This window comes from Neolamprologus multifasciatus, chromosome 10, assembly GCF_963576455.1.
Source record: "Neolamprologus multifasciatus chromosome 10, fNeoMul1.2, whole genome shotgun sequence".
In the NCBI taxonomy this organism is placed as follows: domain Eukaryota; kingdom Metazoa; phylum Chordata; class Actinopteri; order Cichliformes; family Cichlidae; genus Neolamprologus; species Neolamprologus multifasciatus.
Genome location: NC_140448.1, coordinates 22976007 through 22990546, shown reverse-complemented (window position 1 = coordinate 22990546; position 14540 = coordinate 22976007). Strand labels below are relative to the sequence as shown.

Genomic DNA, 14540 nt, shown 5'->3' with positions numbered 1-14540 from the left:
CTTACCCAGAATAAGGGCATGTCCCAGATATCTGTGCTGCAGTAAAACTATTAGTTTTATACATGTATACTGATGATAATACAGAGATGTACTGGGCCATATATCACAAAGCAGGTGTAATGTAAACTCTGAGTTTGTTAACCTTGAAATTAGGGAACCTCCGGGTTTCTGGATTAATCAGTCGCCAGTGTAAGAACAGAGACTGTAATTACATCACAGATTTTTTATCAGCTCAGAATGGAATCAATAGGCTGCATCTTTCTAACTCTGTAACTCTGTGGACAGAGCAGCTAAGTCGTAAGCCAATTCCCTAGCACTGAAACATGTAGTGTATGTTACCATAGCAATCACTGTTTAAATAAAGCTTATATATATGAAGCTTTAGACACAACCAACCACTCGTCATGTTGGAATGATTGACACGGAAGGAAAAATGTCTGTCACAGTTGGCGATTAGAGATTATGTGAACATTTGAGGGAACATTTGTCTGAAATGACTAAAACTGGACTAAATATAGTTTAAAGTGATTTTTAAAAGCAGGCTGCAGACAGTTTGATTGTATTCTGACTAGATTTCATGTTGAAATACGCTGGCATGTTGTAATACACTCATTAAATGATGTCAAACAACAATTTAAAAGGTCCGATGTCTGAAAATTCAAAGTGAAAACCTCAGCATATTTTCCACTGAAAATCCCTGAAATGAGTCTTGCTGGGTTTAAATAATATGACAGGGCCAACAGAAAACCACATCTTTTCTGTTTGATCAATATTTCTCTTTGGTTTCTATTGATACACATTCATGTTCATTAGTCAACTGTATTAAAATGGAGGCTCTTCTCTCTTCACTTGTTGTCATGGTGAATCGTGTTATCGGAGCTCCATTAATAATAGCTTTCTTTCTCTACTCATGGATGAGTTTAAGTCAGGGTCAACATACTTAGAATTGATTGAACCACCTCTGTTGAGTCTTTCTGTTTATAGCTAGGCTCCGAGTTTGTTCAGAGTGTTTTCTGTAATAGGTCCATGGTCTGATTCAACTCCATAAACAGGCTTAGGTCTTGGAACAATACAGCTCACCTAATATGATCTAAGACTTATTCTACATGCTGGCCAAAAAAGAAAACAGAAATCATAAAATACAAAATGTAAAACACTTACCCTTTCAGCTATCAGAACTTAGTGACTCTGATATTCAGATTTATCTTTCTTAATCCTTTCTTAATTTAACAACTGGTGAAAGAAAAGATGTTTTTTTAAATTTATATGCATGCATGTTTGCAGTACCTATCCATCCTAAATTATGAATTTTGTCACGGAAACTCAACACAAACTCCATTTGCCTTACTCACAGGTTCACATTGGATGCCTGTGTTGAATGTAGTGCGTTGTCCTCCTGTAGACTAGTCCACAAATTTAATTGTTTTATTGTCTTCACTTCACTTCATTTTAAGCATATGTTGTATTGAAGAAAATGATGTTTAAATATGCTGCTTTATCCGTGTCATTACCTGCTCAGTCTTAGGGAGTTTGGGGGCATTGATACATGAATTTGGGTCCAGTTTAAATCAGATTTTCCAGCAGATGTTGTGCCTGAGTATCACATTTCAGTTCTAATGTTGCTTTAGTTTTTACCTCCCAGGAAGAAAAGGCTGATGGGATATTGTCGTCACCCCAGCATGCAGGCTTGGCATAGACACCCAAGTTTGTTCAGGCCATAACTTGAGAAAGAAGCACCCTAGGATTTTCAAACTGATATCATGGGTGCAAGTTTCAGTGTTAATGGCCTCCAACTCAAGGTCAGAGGTCAGGTTTTCTAAAAATCTTGTGAATGCAATAAATCAAGAACAAGGTGACGTAGGGTTTTGAAGTTGATACCATAGGTGCATCTAGTATTTTATTATTATTATTATGTTTTGGTACTTCATTACCTTTTTTACGTACAGTGGTCCCTCGCTATAACGTGGTTCTCTCGGCCTCGCTCTTTCGCAGATCTATTTTGGTGCAATTTTGCATGCTTTTTTCCCTCTTACAGCGCATTTTGTTGTGCGTCCTGATTGGCTGTAGACCACTGTCAATCAATCTCGTGCCGTGTCTCCTGCACGAATGCATTCAGCTTGTCAAATTTACATAAATCTTCGATCGCTAACAGTGTGACTCTGAAGTGCTGTACGGTATGTACGGTATACGTTTTCTCCCCAACAGACACAATGTCGACGAAACATTTTGCACCGTCAAAGGCAACCGTGGGTGCCTTTGGTTTCATTCTATAATACTGGACTTATTTTTCTACAAAGGTTTGAACTTTGAGAGTGTTTAAACAAGAGAACAGTGTGAAAATGTTCATGCCTGTCTTAGAAAAGTGCATGAAGTGTGTAGCGAGGGGTTTTACAGCCTTAAAGCATCTATAATAATTGTAAAAAATAAAGCTGGCTACTTCGTGGATTTCACCTATCGCAGGTTATTTTTAAAACGTAACTACTGCGATAGACAATGGAACAATGTATAGACTTATTTTGTGTACATCACTGTATGTATCGTTTGTACTGAGCGATATTGGGCAAAAGAGATTTAAAGTCTCCAGAGTGCTGTGTGGGGTTTTTTCTGGTTAAATTACAGTCAAATTAAAAAACAAAAGTAAGGGTCTTATAATGTGAAACCGTGGTCCTGATCCTAATCTGATAAATTAATTCAGCTCTGCTTTTTAACAAGTCCCTGTTAGTCGATGTGCAAAAGTGACCATAGTAACACCTTATGCCAAATGGTCTGTCAACACAGGGGGGACCTGTCTGATCAAGCAGCTTCACAAGTTGCTGAAGGTTTTGTGAATGAGGAACAGCATTGCTTTTCAAAGCAAGAGTGCTGAAAAGTGGGATCTGCCTGTGAACATAAAACCAAAGTTGCAATGTGTGACTGTCATCTAAAGCTCATTAAAGGTGTCTATTTCCTTTAACTCTTCAGAAGCCAACTTTTAAGTATCTAAAGACTTTAATTACAGCTTAAAACATTAAAAAAATATTCATTAATGACTCACCTAGACTCATTTCCATTGGAAAATGACATTAAAGCAATCATTATGATTTGTAATTATTATTATACACCAATTTTTCCCCTTGCACACAAAGGCAGAGGTTTTTCTGTCTCTTCTTGGTCTCTTGACTGTAATCTCAGCAGGTTGAGTAAGGATGGGCTCAGAATTAATTTCACGGTGTCACGATTAATTTCACAACTAGTCCGTCTTTCATAGGCCTTTTTTTACCATGGTGTTTCTGACAGACATTAAAAGCGATGACTAATATATCAGCCGCAATGTTAAAAGTTTAGATTGACCTCATACGATGATGTTTTGACAGAAACATCTAAACACAGCTGCCGATTTTGGATTGACGGTGCATTTTCTGTTTGATTTGGTTTGCAAACAACAAGGTAACTGCCTTGCTTTAGGGCTTTGAAGGTTATCTTTTCACTGCTGCCATATTGCTTTCTGACAGGATGGAGTGAAGGTATTCATTCCAAAAGAGAGATAAAAACAGTGCTATCTAAAATTCACCAACCTATACCTGATGTAGTCCTTAAACAGAGATTTATGTACACAAACACAGCATACTAGTGCAACCAGTTTTTTATTTTCCCCTTTTCCTCAGTACGCAGTTAGTTCTTATAGCAAGAATTTGTCTGTGGAATTAAACTGATTGCAAACTTGGAGTTAACAGCCTCAATATGCAGTTATACTGAAAAGAAAGAACATCCTAATTAGGGCTGGGCATCGTCACTGATTTCTAGAATCGATTCAATTCCGATTCACAAGGTCCCGAATCGATTCGATCCACGATTCGATTTAATTCGATTCGATTCACTTCGATTTGAATCTGGGAAATTTTGACAGTCAGAAATATTATAATTCAGATCAGTACAGTTACATATTTTTGTATCTATAAAAAGGAAGCTGACACACGCAAGACTTTATCAAAGGTGTGAGCATCACAGCAGATGCCTTTGTGTCAAAGTAGCTGAGGATATAGCACAGAAAAACATGAAGGCGATTTTCCTGGCCTGGGATTTTATAAAAATATTCTGCAGTACATCAAAAACAAAAGAAAACCATTAATCAACACATGAACATTACCTCTGAAGTTACAGCGGTTTTATTAGAGACACGGCTAAGCGTTTTTCATTTTGCATAATTCTAAAAAGTTTAAATTTGTTCAGTATTGAACGGCAGAAATTAGGTTTTCTTTTCGGAAGTATATAAAACGAAAAAAAAAACCCATTGGCCGACAGCGCTGTAAACAACGGTAGACTTGTGTGTAACAAGCAAGCGAATAATGCAGAAAACAGTACAGAGAGAGAGAGGGGGAGAGAGAGAGAGCAAGAGAGAGCTGTGCAACGTGGTTGAAGCAAAACAGTAAAAGTCAGAGTGAATACATGACGATGTTTATGTGAAGGGTAGTTTGGATCTTCTTTTGCTGCTGGTTCGGTCAATATTGTTTGGAGGGAGATAAAACTGACAGCTTTAGAATCAGCGCATAAAGGGCGTGAACACAAAGCGCGGACCGCCGACAGATCAGAATCGGCGAGCTGTCGGCTTTCAGCCCCGACCGTGTCCGTGCCGTCGGGTGAGAAAGGCGACATCTCACTGATTCTGATCCACGGGTTGCGCTGTGTGTTTAAGTCTGTGTGCAGAATCCGTGTTCCTGCTCTCATTTACTGTCTTAGCTGTTTGGTGGTTGTTGAAATTTTGTGAGATTTAACCAGAGATTCTGGCATTTCGGGCAAAATAAATTTATATTAAAAAATCGATTCAGGATTTTAATGAATCGATTTTACGTTATCCAAGCCAGAATCGATTTTAATCGATAAATCGATTGTAAAAACCCACCCCTAATCCTAATCCATTTTATGGTTTTATCTATTAGAACATATCACGTCATCTGGTCTTTATTAAATTTCAAATTATTTAAAACCAAACTCTAGTGGACAACAACTCGTGACAAATAAGAAAAACTAAGCCAAAATGAAGAAATAGAGTCTGAAAAACTAAATACACCCCATGATTTAGGAGCTTGTGGAGCCGCCTTTGGCAGCAACAAGTTGCAGCAATTGTTTTTTGTATGATTTTATCAGTACCTCGCATTGATTTGGAGGAAACTTTTCAGTTCATTGAGATTTGCACACTTTTGTTGTGCACAGCTCTCTTAAGGCTACAGGACGTCAGACAAGTTAAGGTTTGGACTTTGGACTGGGCACTTGCATCACCTTGATTACTTTTTTGATTTTAGCTGCTCTATTTTAGATTTGCTGCTGTGTTTAAGGACCAGATTTTTGATATTATATCTTGATAAGGAAATCTACGAGTGTGTGTTAAGTCAGTTGCTACAGACTACAGTTTATTGCTTGTATAAACTGTAGCTGTTCTGCACATAATTCATATTAATTACATTTCATAAATGAAGATGGAGACTTTTTAACTCTACCCTTAAATAATCTGTTGATGGTTGCGTCTGTCTTAAGAGTGAGCATTCATTGCATGAACACACAGCAAGCTACACAGGTCTTGCTTCCACTGCACTGTATTAAATTCAGAGTGAGCAGTGGTCTACTTGAAATTCACTGTACCACCTGAAATCACCCCTCCAAGCCATGTCAGATCAATGCATTTCATCCCTCATCTGTCCACATGGCACTCAAAGCCTGTTCTGCCTCCCAAATTACTGATCTGCTGAATTATAACTTTGTTGGACCTGGCAGTGTACTGTACCCAAGGCATTCTGAAATATCACTGACAGACCGAGCTGTCAGCATGGATATATCTATCATCTGGAGAGCTATGTGAAACAGACAGCTAATATCCCGGGGTCTTTTACAACAGGGTTTGTCACAGTCGGATTCCAGACAGCAAGTTCCCCAACAAACATTTCAAAGTCTCTTAGCCATCTCGTTGAAGTCTGTTTGGACAATGAAATATTGTTCCTGGTGGATGTCAAAATGGCGATTTGTTGTGATGCTGGCCTCACCACTGTTATTCAGTCAGGAATTTAGGAGTGTTCTAGTCTTTTTCTTCATGTAGGTCTATGTGTTATGATACTGCATGTGATGATAGATTAAATACATGGAGAGGAAGCTGAAGTTAGGAAACTTTAATCATTTTTTTCTCTACAAGCATTCGGATAGCTGTGATAGCAAAATGTCAGGTGTGTAAAAATATGTCATCACGCTAAGTTTAGTTTATTCTTAATCAGTTCCTCAACATTTTTTTGGATCTAAAAGAAGCTCCATGGCAGGCAGATACTTTCAAGTTTGTAATGCTTCACTAATTTTAGCAGCTGCAATAAATAAATGACACTACTGTCAAAGTCGGGCAGTAACGCGCTGAATAACAATTACACTAGAAACCACTGTTAGATGCCACAGAACATGAAAGAGAATATCCATAAATCTATTGTTCGCTAATATTGGTAGAAAAAGTAAATGAATTGCAATGGTGTCTAAATAAATGTTCCTTTTACATAGGTCAGGAAGTCTAATGGACTCAAATTATTCCTTATATTTAACTATATTAACTACCTTATATTTAGCAATGTTTAACAATTAAAATATGTTAATTAGTCTGTAATATTATGTGATTGCATTTGGTCTTTAGCGTCATCAAGGATTCCAGTAATAATATTTTTTGTGCGTTTTCGCATCCATTGTATCCTCAGTGTTGTACCCTTTCTATAACTATTTCAGTGCTGCAAAGTCATGTAACAGGATCAGTTGATAAAATCGTGTGTGTGTGTGTGTGTGTGTGTGTGTTACATATGAGCTGATTTTTGCTCTCAGTTGGCTCCACTGAGATTTTTGTCAGGTATCTGTGTTACTTACATTTATTGAATTGTTTCCTGAGCCAGTATTGACGTAGGATCACGTATCATGTCAGGTGTGACTCAAATGAATTGCAGATACACATAATATCTTTTGGCAGCAGGCATACATGCATCAACTTTAAACCGATACAAAAACTGGAAAGCAAATGATGAGGTGGTGTGGAGCAATACAGGCCACACAATATATTTAATAGTTTAAAATACATGTTTCATGTTATAATATATCCCATGACCCACTTTATAATTAAGACGCTGTTTAAAATAGTCTAGATTAAACGGACTACGTTTAAGACAGTACAAAGTATATGATGAAGCTTTTGGATTCAAAGTCTTACAGGGACCATGTAGATTTGGTGCCTGGCCACACATCTTGGCGACAGATACTATTTATAGCGCCAGCGGGAACAGAGAAGAATAATTCTTAATTTGCCGTAAAGGTGAATTGAATTGGACGGCCATTTCAATGAACATAAATTTCCCTTAATGAGAAGAATGATATTTGGCTGGCTGTGTGTCCTCTGATATGTGGTCTTTCTTCATACTGCATATCCTTCACAGCCGGACAGCTGTTTATCCTCCTCGGTCCACTTGTAATGAGATGAATGCTTAGAAATGTGTTCAGCTTGGCTATAGTTCCAATTCATCAGCACTCATTCAGATTTGTGATTTTTCTCGTTATTTCTCCATCTTCCCCTTTTTCTCAATCTTTTCTTCTTACTGTTGTCTCTTTCTCTGCCAACCGCAAATTATTTTCCTTCATGCTCTCATTTCAACAGAGGTTGTCCAGCTGAGCCTGGCCGAGGACCAGCGAATCAGCGTCTCCACAGTAACAGTGGGCCTAAGTGCAGTCCTAACCTGCGCCATCCAGGGGACTCTGCGCCCACCAGTCATCTGGAAGAGGAATGGCATCATCTTAAACTTCTTGGACCTGGAGGACATCAATGTGAGTTCATGTCTTTTTCCATGGCTGATGTAATTATTTGTGGCTGTTGGTGCGCAACTACAAACGACACAACTACAAAGTCAAGTTGCTGGTTCTTTATGGCTATAACCAGTTAAAAACTGAGGTTGTTTGATTTTTATTGGCGGATAAGGTTTTGTACATAAACTGCTTGTGTAAGTCAGGTATTATATATGGAAGCCCGTTTCCGCCGCTTAAAAAAAAGAATCCATAAGTCAAAATTTTGAGGGTTTTTTTCTTGAAATTTTGACTTCTTAACTCGAAATTTTGAAAAAAGTAACTTGAAATTTCGAGTTAGCGCTGCCAATCAGTAATCTACGTGAATGACGTCATTTCCTAGTTACCCGGAAGCTGAAGCCCTCAGCTACAAATGCTACAGCTAAGCTACCAGTATTACAGCCAATCAAGAATGCACAAATTGCTGATTATTTTCAGCGTGGCTTCACAAATGATGAAATCCTTGTGTTATTAGCTGAATCACATGGAGTTGCTATCAGCAAACGTACTCTCACAAGTGCCAATTTGTTGCAATCTGGTTTTGAGTGTGCATTCCTCTGCGCCATATCCTTCCGGGTAACAAGAAAATGACGTTATTCACTTAGATTACTGATTGGCAGAGCTAACTCAAAATTTTGAGAAAATAACTTGAATTTTCGAGTTATGGATACTTTTTTTGTTTCTTTTTTTAGTGGTGGAAACTGGCTTCCATAATTATAAGCTGTTGTAGTAGAAGCAAGCAAAAATTTACCATCTACTTTTCATCTGCTTTGTTTCTTCTGACCATAGATACAAATATTTGATTCTTCAGCTGCCAGTTAATTAAATGTCTTGACCACCTATAGTTGCCAACTTTCTGTTTGCTGTGTATCTACTGTTGAAAATGAGGTTGAGAGTTCTGTGAGTGATCTGTGCAAATATAAAAACATATTAGTAAAACTGTGCTGGTTAAAATTTCCAGACACTCATGAGAAAACTCTCTACAATTACTTAAGTCCTGTAGTTACTTTATAAAACATATTTATTAGTCTTGACATCGACTTAAATAGAATGCACACGCACAACCTTAAAGCATGTGAGCGTGTTTGTCTGCCAAAGGTTCTTCTGAGTGGACCGCCTAATTAATATTTGGTAAACTTCAGCAGCATGGGGGCACAGTCGGAGGGCTCTTCACATGGATTGAAACCAGAAAGTCTATTAACACTTTTTAAAATTAGATAATCACATTGCTGCTGTAAAAGCGTTAAGAGTTCTGGGAGTTTTTCAGTTAGTCTCTAATCACTAGCATATTGTTTTCTTTTTGTATTCACACACTGCTTGTGGTACTTATAAAATGCTCATCGGGGATCTGAAATGTTGGAAGGTGTGCAGAGAATCTCGTGCTCTTCATTTAACAGAACCTCTTATCACGCGACCCCACCTAATAATCCACCAGCATCTGAGAAACCAAAACAGGGCAGGATGGGGACAAAAATCAAGGAGAGAAATTAAATAAAGAAAACAACGATTCCCTTGCACCCTCCATGAAATGGTGCAATTATACCTCGCTCAGTGCTTAATGAACTATGTCGCCGTGCTCCTGTTTAGACACATCTGCACAGGTGAAAGCGCAGTGCCGGCCTTGCTTTATCCACAACCGGATCACAATTCACTAATTGCATGTTAATGAGCAGCCTTGTTGGTCCGCTGTGATGATGAGCGGATAAACAATGTCAAGTGTTGAGGTGGAGACTGGAGGAGAGGTGATGGCAACAGAGGTCCCTTGGGGTTTTTGACCGGGCATAATGAATTTTCACAGAGCACAGTGATCTAAATGGAGGGAGAGAGGAAGCTTGAGTTTGTTTGGCTTCTGTTTTAGTCACTCAAATCAAACTTGAAGCTTAAAAACAAAATCCCAGAATTAATGAAAGGGATAACCTCTGCGTGTGGAGCTTCTTAATATTTTGTGTTATTCTGCACACACTGGATGTCGGTGCCAGAAAGAACAAGAAAAATTGCATACTTAATGCAACGTGCCAAGTTTTTGTGGCCAACTGGTCAATTAAGCTAGTTTGGACAGCCATCTCTGGAGATTAAGTGACTTCCTGGCTAAACGAAAGATAAAGAAGCCATTAAGTAATGAAAATGTAGACATCCAAATAAATTAGTTCATAAAGGGCTAAAGGTAAATGTTCAAGTTTATCCTAGGATTTTATATCTCATTGATGCAGGGTATATTTCATCTCAACATGTGCACATGTTCTTGCAATTTATACAGGACTATAATAGAAATCTATGCATTTAATATCCATATGCAAGGCAGCTTCCAAGGCAAACTTCCCTCTAAACCTCATATGTAAGAACAGTTAAATTGGGCAGGGTGTTACAAACACAGATCCATTGTCTTTTTAAGACTTTTTATTTTTATTGTGTAGCATTTTGTACAAGTTGATTTGGACCACAGTGGTTCTGTGAGGTGACCAGCGACAGGAGGGACGGGACATTACTCTCCTGTCGAAGTCCTTTCAGCACACCTTTCTCTCCTGTTGAGCCGTGCAGAATGGAAACAGGATTGTTTTCAGAAGTTTTATTTGATCGTTTTTGAAGTAGTCCTGCTCTCTGGCATATAACCTCACTGAAACCAGAAAGCTGAGCATCTATCACAGTCAGTCTATTCTTCTTCTTTTTTTAGCTTTGCCCATATTTTTCTCTTTCCGTTGAGCTTCTTTCTCAGTGCTTTCACCAGCGATCACAAAAAAGGCATTTTGTGCCCCCAAAAAGTAACGCACCGTGTATATGGGTGGATTCACTTTTCAGTTCATATGAAGTGCTGCAATAGGAAACTGATTATTGGGAAATGAAATTAGCTATATTTCATCAAAAAACAGTTAATAGAGAGCTTCCATATGCATATGCATTGCTAACATGTATTAAACACATATAGAAGCAGATACTTACTTCTACTACTACTATAGTACTACTCGGCTCTATTCTGTATATCAAGGCAAATTAATGATGATTAACATTAGAGAACCAACCAAAGGAGACTCTGATTTAGTTTTGCATGTGAAAGGAATAATTTCCGCGAGTGATTTAAGATCTATTAATTTGAATGTGGCCACTGACCATCTTTCTGTGTAACTCTGGGACTGCTCTTATTATTCAAGTGTATAATTTTCCTTGAATAATGTAATTTTCCTTGACTAGTAATAAAACCCTGTAATTTTTCTCCAATACCTTTTTTTAATTCTGTGTCCATGTGTCATCAGCACATTTCACAAACTCAAATATTAACGGCTAATACCATTACGTTATGATGAGGTTTGCAGGCCAGGTCTCTCCCATTTATTCTTAGGCAGTAATAGCACCAGCTACCCAGAGACAACGCAGGCTTGATCACCATGTAAATGTATTAGTCAACGATGAAAAACGGGGTTTTAATTTATTTTACCTTGGACTTGAATTGTTTCCTCTAAAAGAAAATCTTATATTTAACCATTACGATGTATGCCCAGTTGCACTACAGTCAAGTGGACCTGCAGAGCATTACATCAACACATGTTAAGCCTTATGGTTTACATTTTAGTGCCTGAGATCACTCATCTGTGATATGACGCGTATCACAGATAAATGTGACTTACTTTGAAGTTTACAGCCAACCAAAACATAATTTCAGCTGACATACTGAAGATAAAATCCAAGGTACCTCAACTATGTCAGTTTTAGGAGACCACCATCCTCAGTCCCTTGTTTTTTATATACTGTACTACAGTCCTACTTTGCAGTCCGAATGGCCCATTCAGTTTTAATTGTCCTTGCCAGTGTAGCGCTGTCTCTTCCCTTAATTGTAAATCCTGAACTTGAAAGGCTGCCTAAGCTCCTCCATCTATCTTACGGGAAAATCATTTCACATTTTTCCTGTCACAACGCCGCCCCCTTGTCAGGTCACATTAATTTCTAGAGCCCTCAAAAAAGGAAAAGAGAAAAGGAAGAGCTGCCATTTGTGGTTTCCATGTCATGACAGAGCTGCATCAGGACATCTGCTCTGCCACTTGGTGGGACAGCAAACTATTTAATGCCTTAATCCACCCTAAGCTGTGGCTGGAAACCCCCCGGTGACTGTCGCATGCTGCACCAACAACAACCCGCTCCATTCATCAACCTAATGGGCTTTATATTTTTAACCCTTGCCATTTATCAGGCTGAGGCAGTGTGATGAGGGAGAGAGGAGGATCAAATTCCCTGTTGCCTGCTTCAGCTCAACAGGGAAACCATTGATTCATGGTCTCTCGTCCTTTTCGCATCACTCTTTTTCTCTGCTGTCTTTTCCCATCACTCCCTGCTGTTGTGTGCCTGCTTTCTCTGTTCCCTTCAAGCATCCCTATTTATTCTATCAAGATACCTTCATTTTTCCACCTCACTCCCCGTGGATGTTTTCTGCACCCCATTCTTCACCGGTATTCCCTCTCCAACACCTCCCACTCTTCTTTTTCCATCTTTAATTTTCCTCCCGCTTCTTCCTTACTTTTCACGCCCTCTCACCGCATTTGCCTTTTTGCCTCTTTTCTCACTCAATTTTACTCATCCATCTCTTCCCTCTATCTCAGGACTTTGGGGACGATGGCTCCCTGTACATCACTAAGGTGACAACCATCCACATGGGAAACTACAGTTGCCATGCCTACGGCTATGAAGACCTCTATCAGACACATGTGCTCCAGGTGAATGGTCAGTAGTAGCTCATTTCTTACTTACAGTGGTGATGTGGACAAAATTCTGGGGAAAAGAATGATGGCATTTAGTGTTTGGATATCATCAGGAAGTTGTCTTGCTGGTCTCACATCAATTTGGTAGCATAACAATGATTCCAAAAGTACAGCAAAGGTCGTAATGAACTGAAAAAACTTTGTTTGTTTCATTTTTGTCTGTCTTGTTAGTCTGTTTATCTGGAGCTAGGGCTTACCATCGAATAATGTTCACAATAACTAATCATTCTATTCAAGAAGCTATTTAATGGAGATTTATCTATTCCAGTGTTAGTCTAGCAAACGTCAGACAAATAAAAGTGTTTGCCTGACGAAGAAAAAAACGCAAAAGATATCAAATTTAATTTCATATATGACAAAAAAAAGGCAAAACTAAAAGATTAAATATCTTTTAAGTAGCATGGTTCATACAAGAGCTTCGGGAGACAAGGGCGCACAGAGCATTGCATCAAAGTAACTCTTGCCAAAGAGCAAAACATAATTTCATATTAGGCTGCAAATGAAATGTGAGTGCATGCAGCCTATTCAGCTGATTCTGTGCAGTGGATAAAAGCTACTTACGTTGGTATTTGTTTAGAAACCAGCAGAAACACAGAACACCACTGAAGTTATCAAAGCGCTGCCTCACTCATAATAATTACCGAAATTAGGGTATTCGTCTCTGCTACTGTTATACTTTACTCAACATCTCTCGAAAGAAAAACCTGCAAGAAAGTTTAAAGCGCCACACCTGTAGCACAACAAAGGTGACCCCCTTAAACTGTGCTTTTGTTTTTGAATCTGAATGTATTCAGCCTCAAACGCAAAATACAAATGATTAAACTAAGCCTCTTCCGATCGAGGAATCACAATGGGTCCTTTTTTTGTTTTGGTATTTTTTGACTTGCTAATTGAAAAGAAATCCAGCTGCATTGTGGAATTGTCGCAAAAAAAGGAGGGAGGGGGAGTGATGTGAAGGGAGTCATGGAGACAGACAGGGGGACTGAAGGGCGAGTGATCAGGAAAGAGCAATTACCAAATGTTTGTGTTAGGGATTCAAGGTATTTCAAATAAGATATGACAAGGTGAGATAAGGTGCAATGGAAATGAGCCAAGTGCCACATTATACTAAGTGGGCGGTTTGTATCCTGTTGTGCTTTCTTTTCTTTGGTGAGAGGAATGATCATATTGCAGCTTTAGTATTGGTGAAGTAGCTGTGGCCGTACCCTATAGTATGACAGTATAAGAGAGGTATATATGAAATCTTTGACATTAATAATGTCAAAAAGTTAAAAACATTATTAATGTTGAAAGAAGAGAAAGGGTTGGTTTAGTTAAGTACTGTTTTGGTAATGACACAGAACAGTTAACGTCAAAGACAGATGTGACACATACAGAATATATTATAGATACTTTTGGCAAGAAGAGGCCTGCTGCATGCAAAAGAAGGAGTTCATCATATGTGTGTTTTGTAGGATGATAAGGCAGGTCATTACAATGTTGGATTTGAGGTAGACATACTGTGCAAAAGGTGTCAAGAAACTCTTTTTAACCTTTATACTTTGTGAGGAAAACAACACAGAGATTCTGTGATTTATTCAAACGTCTGCAAACATACATGGAAACACAGTATATAAGGCAAAAAACAGAGTTTGGACAATTGTAAAGAGCGTGGAAGTCAATACCAAAACTTGGAGGTCTTTAGGAATTGTTCTCCAGGCTTCTTAAAAGACACTCAAAGCTCCTGTTTGGAAATTGGTTCTTTTGTGTCAATCTATGACTTGTATTGTTCCACTGTGTGTTTTTCTATCCAGGTATGCTTTTACTGCATTGCCAGTGTGTTTGGAATCGCTGTCATGCTTAAAAACAGAAGCTATTGCTAATCAGATGCTTTCCAGATGCCATTGTATGGTGGATCAAAATCTGATGCAGATTTTCTATATTCATAACTCCATTAACCTTGACAAGGTCACCAACACCACTGCCTGAAAC

The 14540-nt window shown here is 38.5% G+C and overlaps 1 protein-coding gene across 1 annotated transcript in view; it reads left to right on the top strand.

Annotated features, from left to right (window-relative positions):
- The window catches only part of fstl4 (follistatin-like 4), a 214188-nt gene that overhangs the window by 160436 nt on the left and 39212 nt on the right, over positions 1-14540 (top strand). Inside the window, 2 exon segments of the mRNA XM_085175331.1 lie at positions 7643-7809; positions 12411-12531. Of these exon segments, the coding sequence (XP_085031457.1) occupies positions 7643-7809; positions 12411-12531 (288 nt within the window).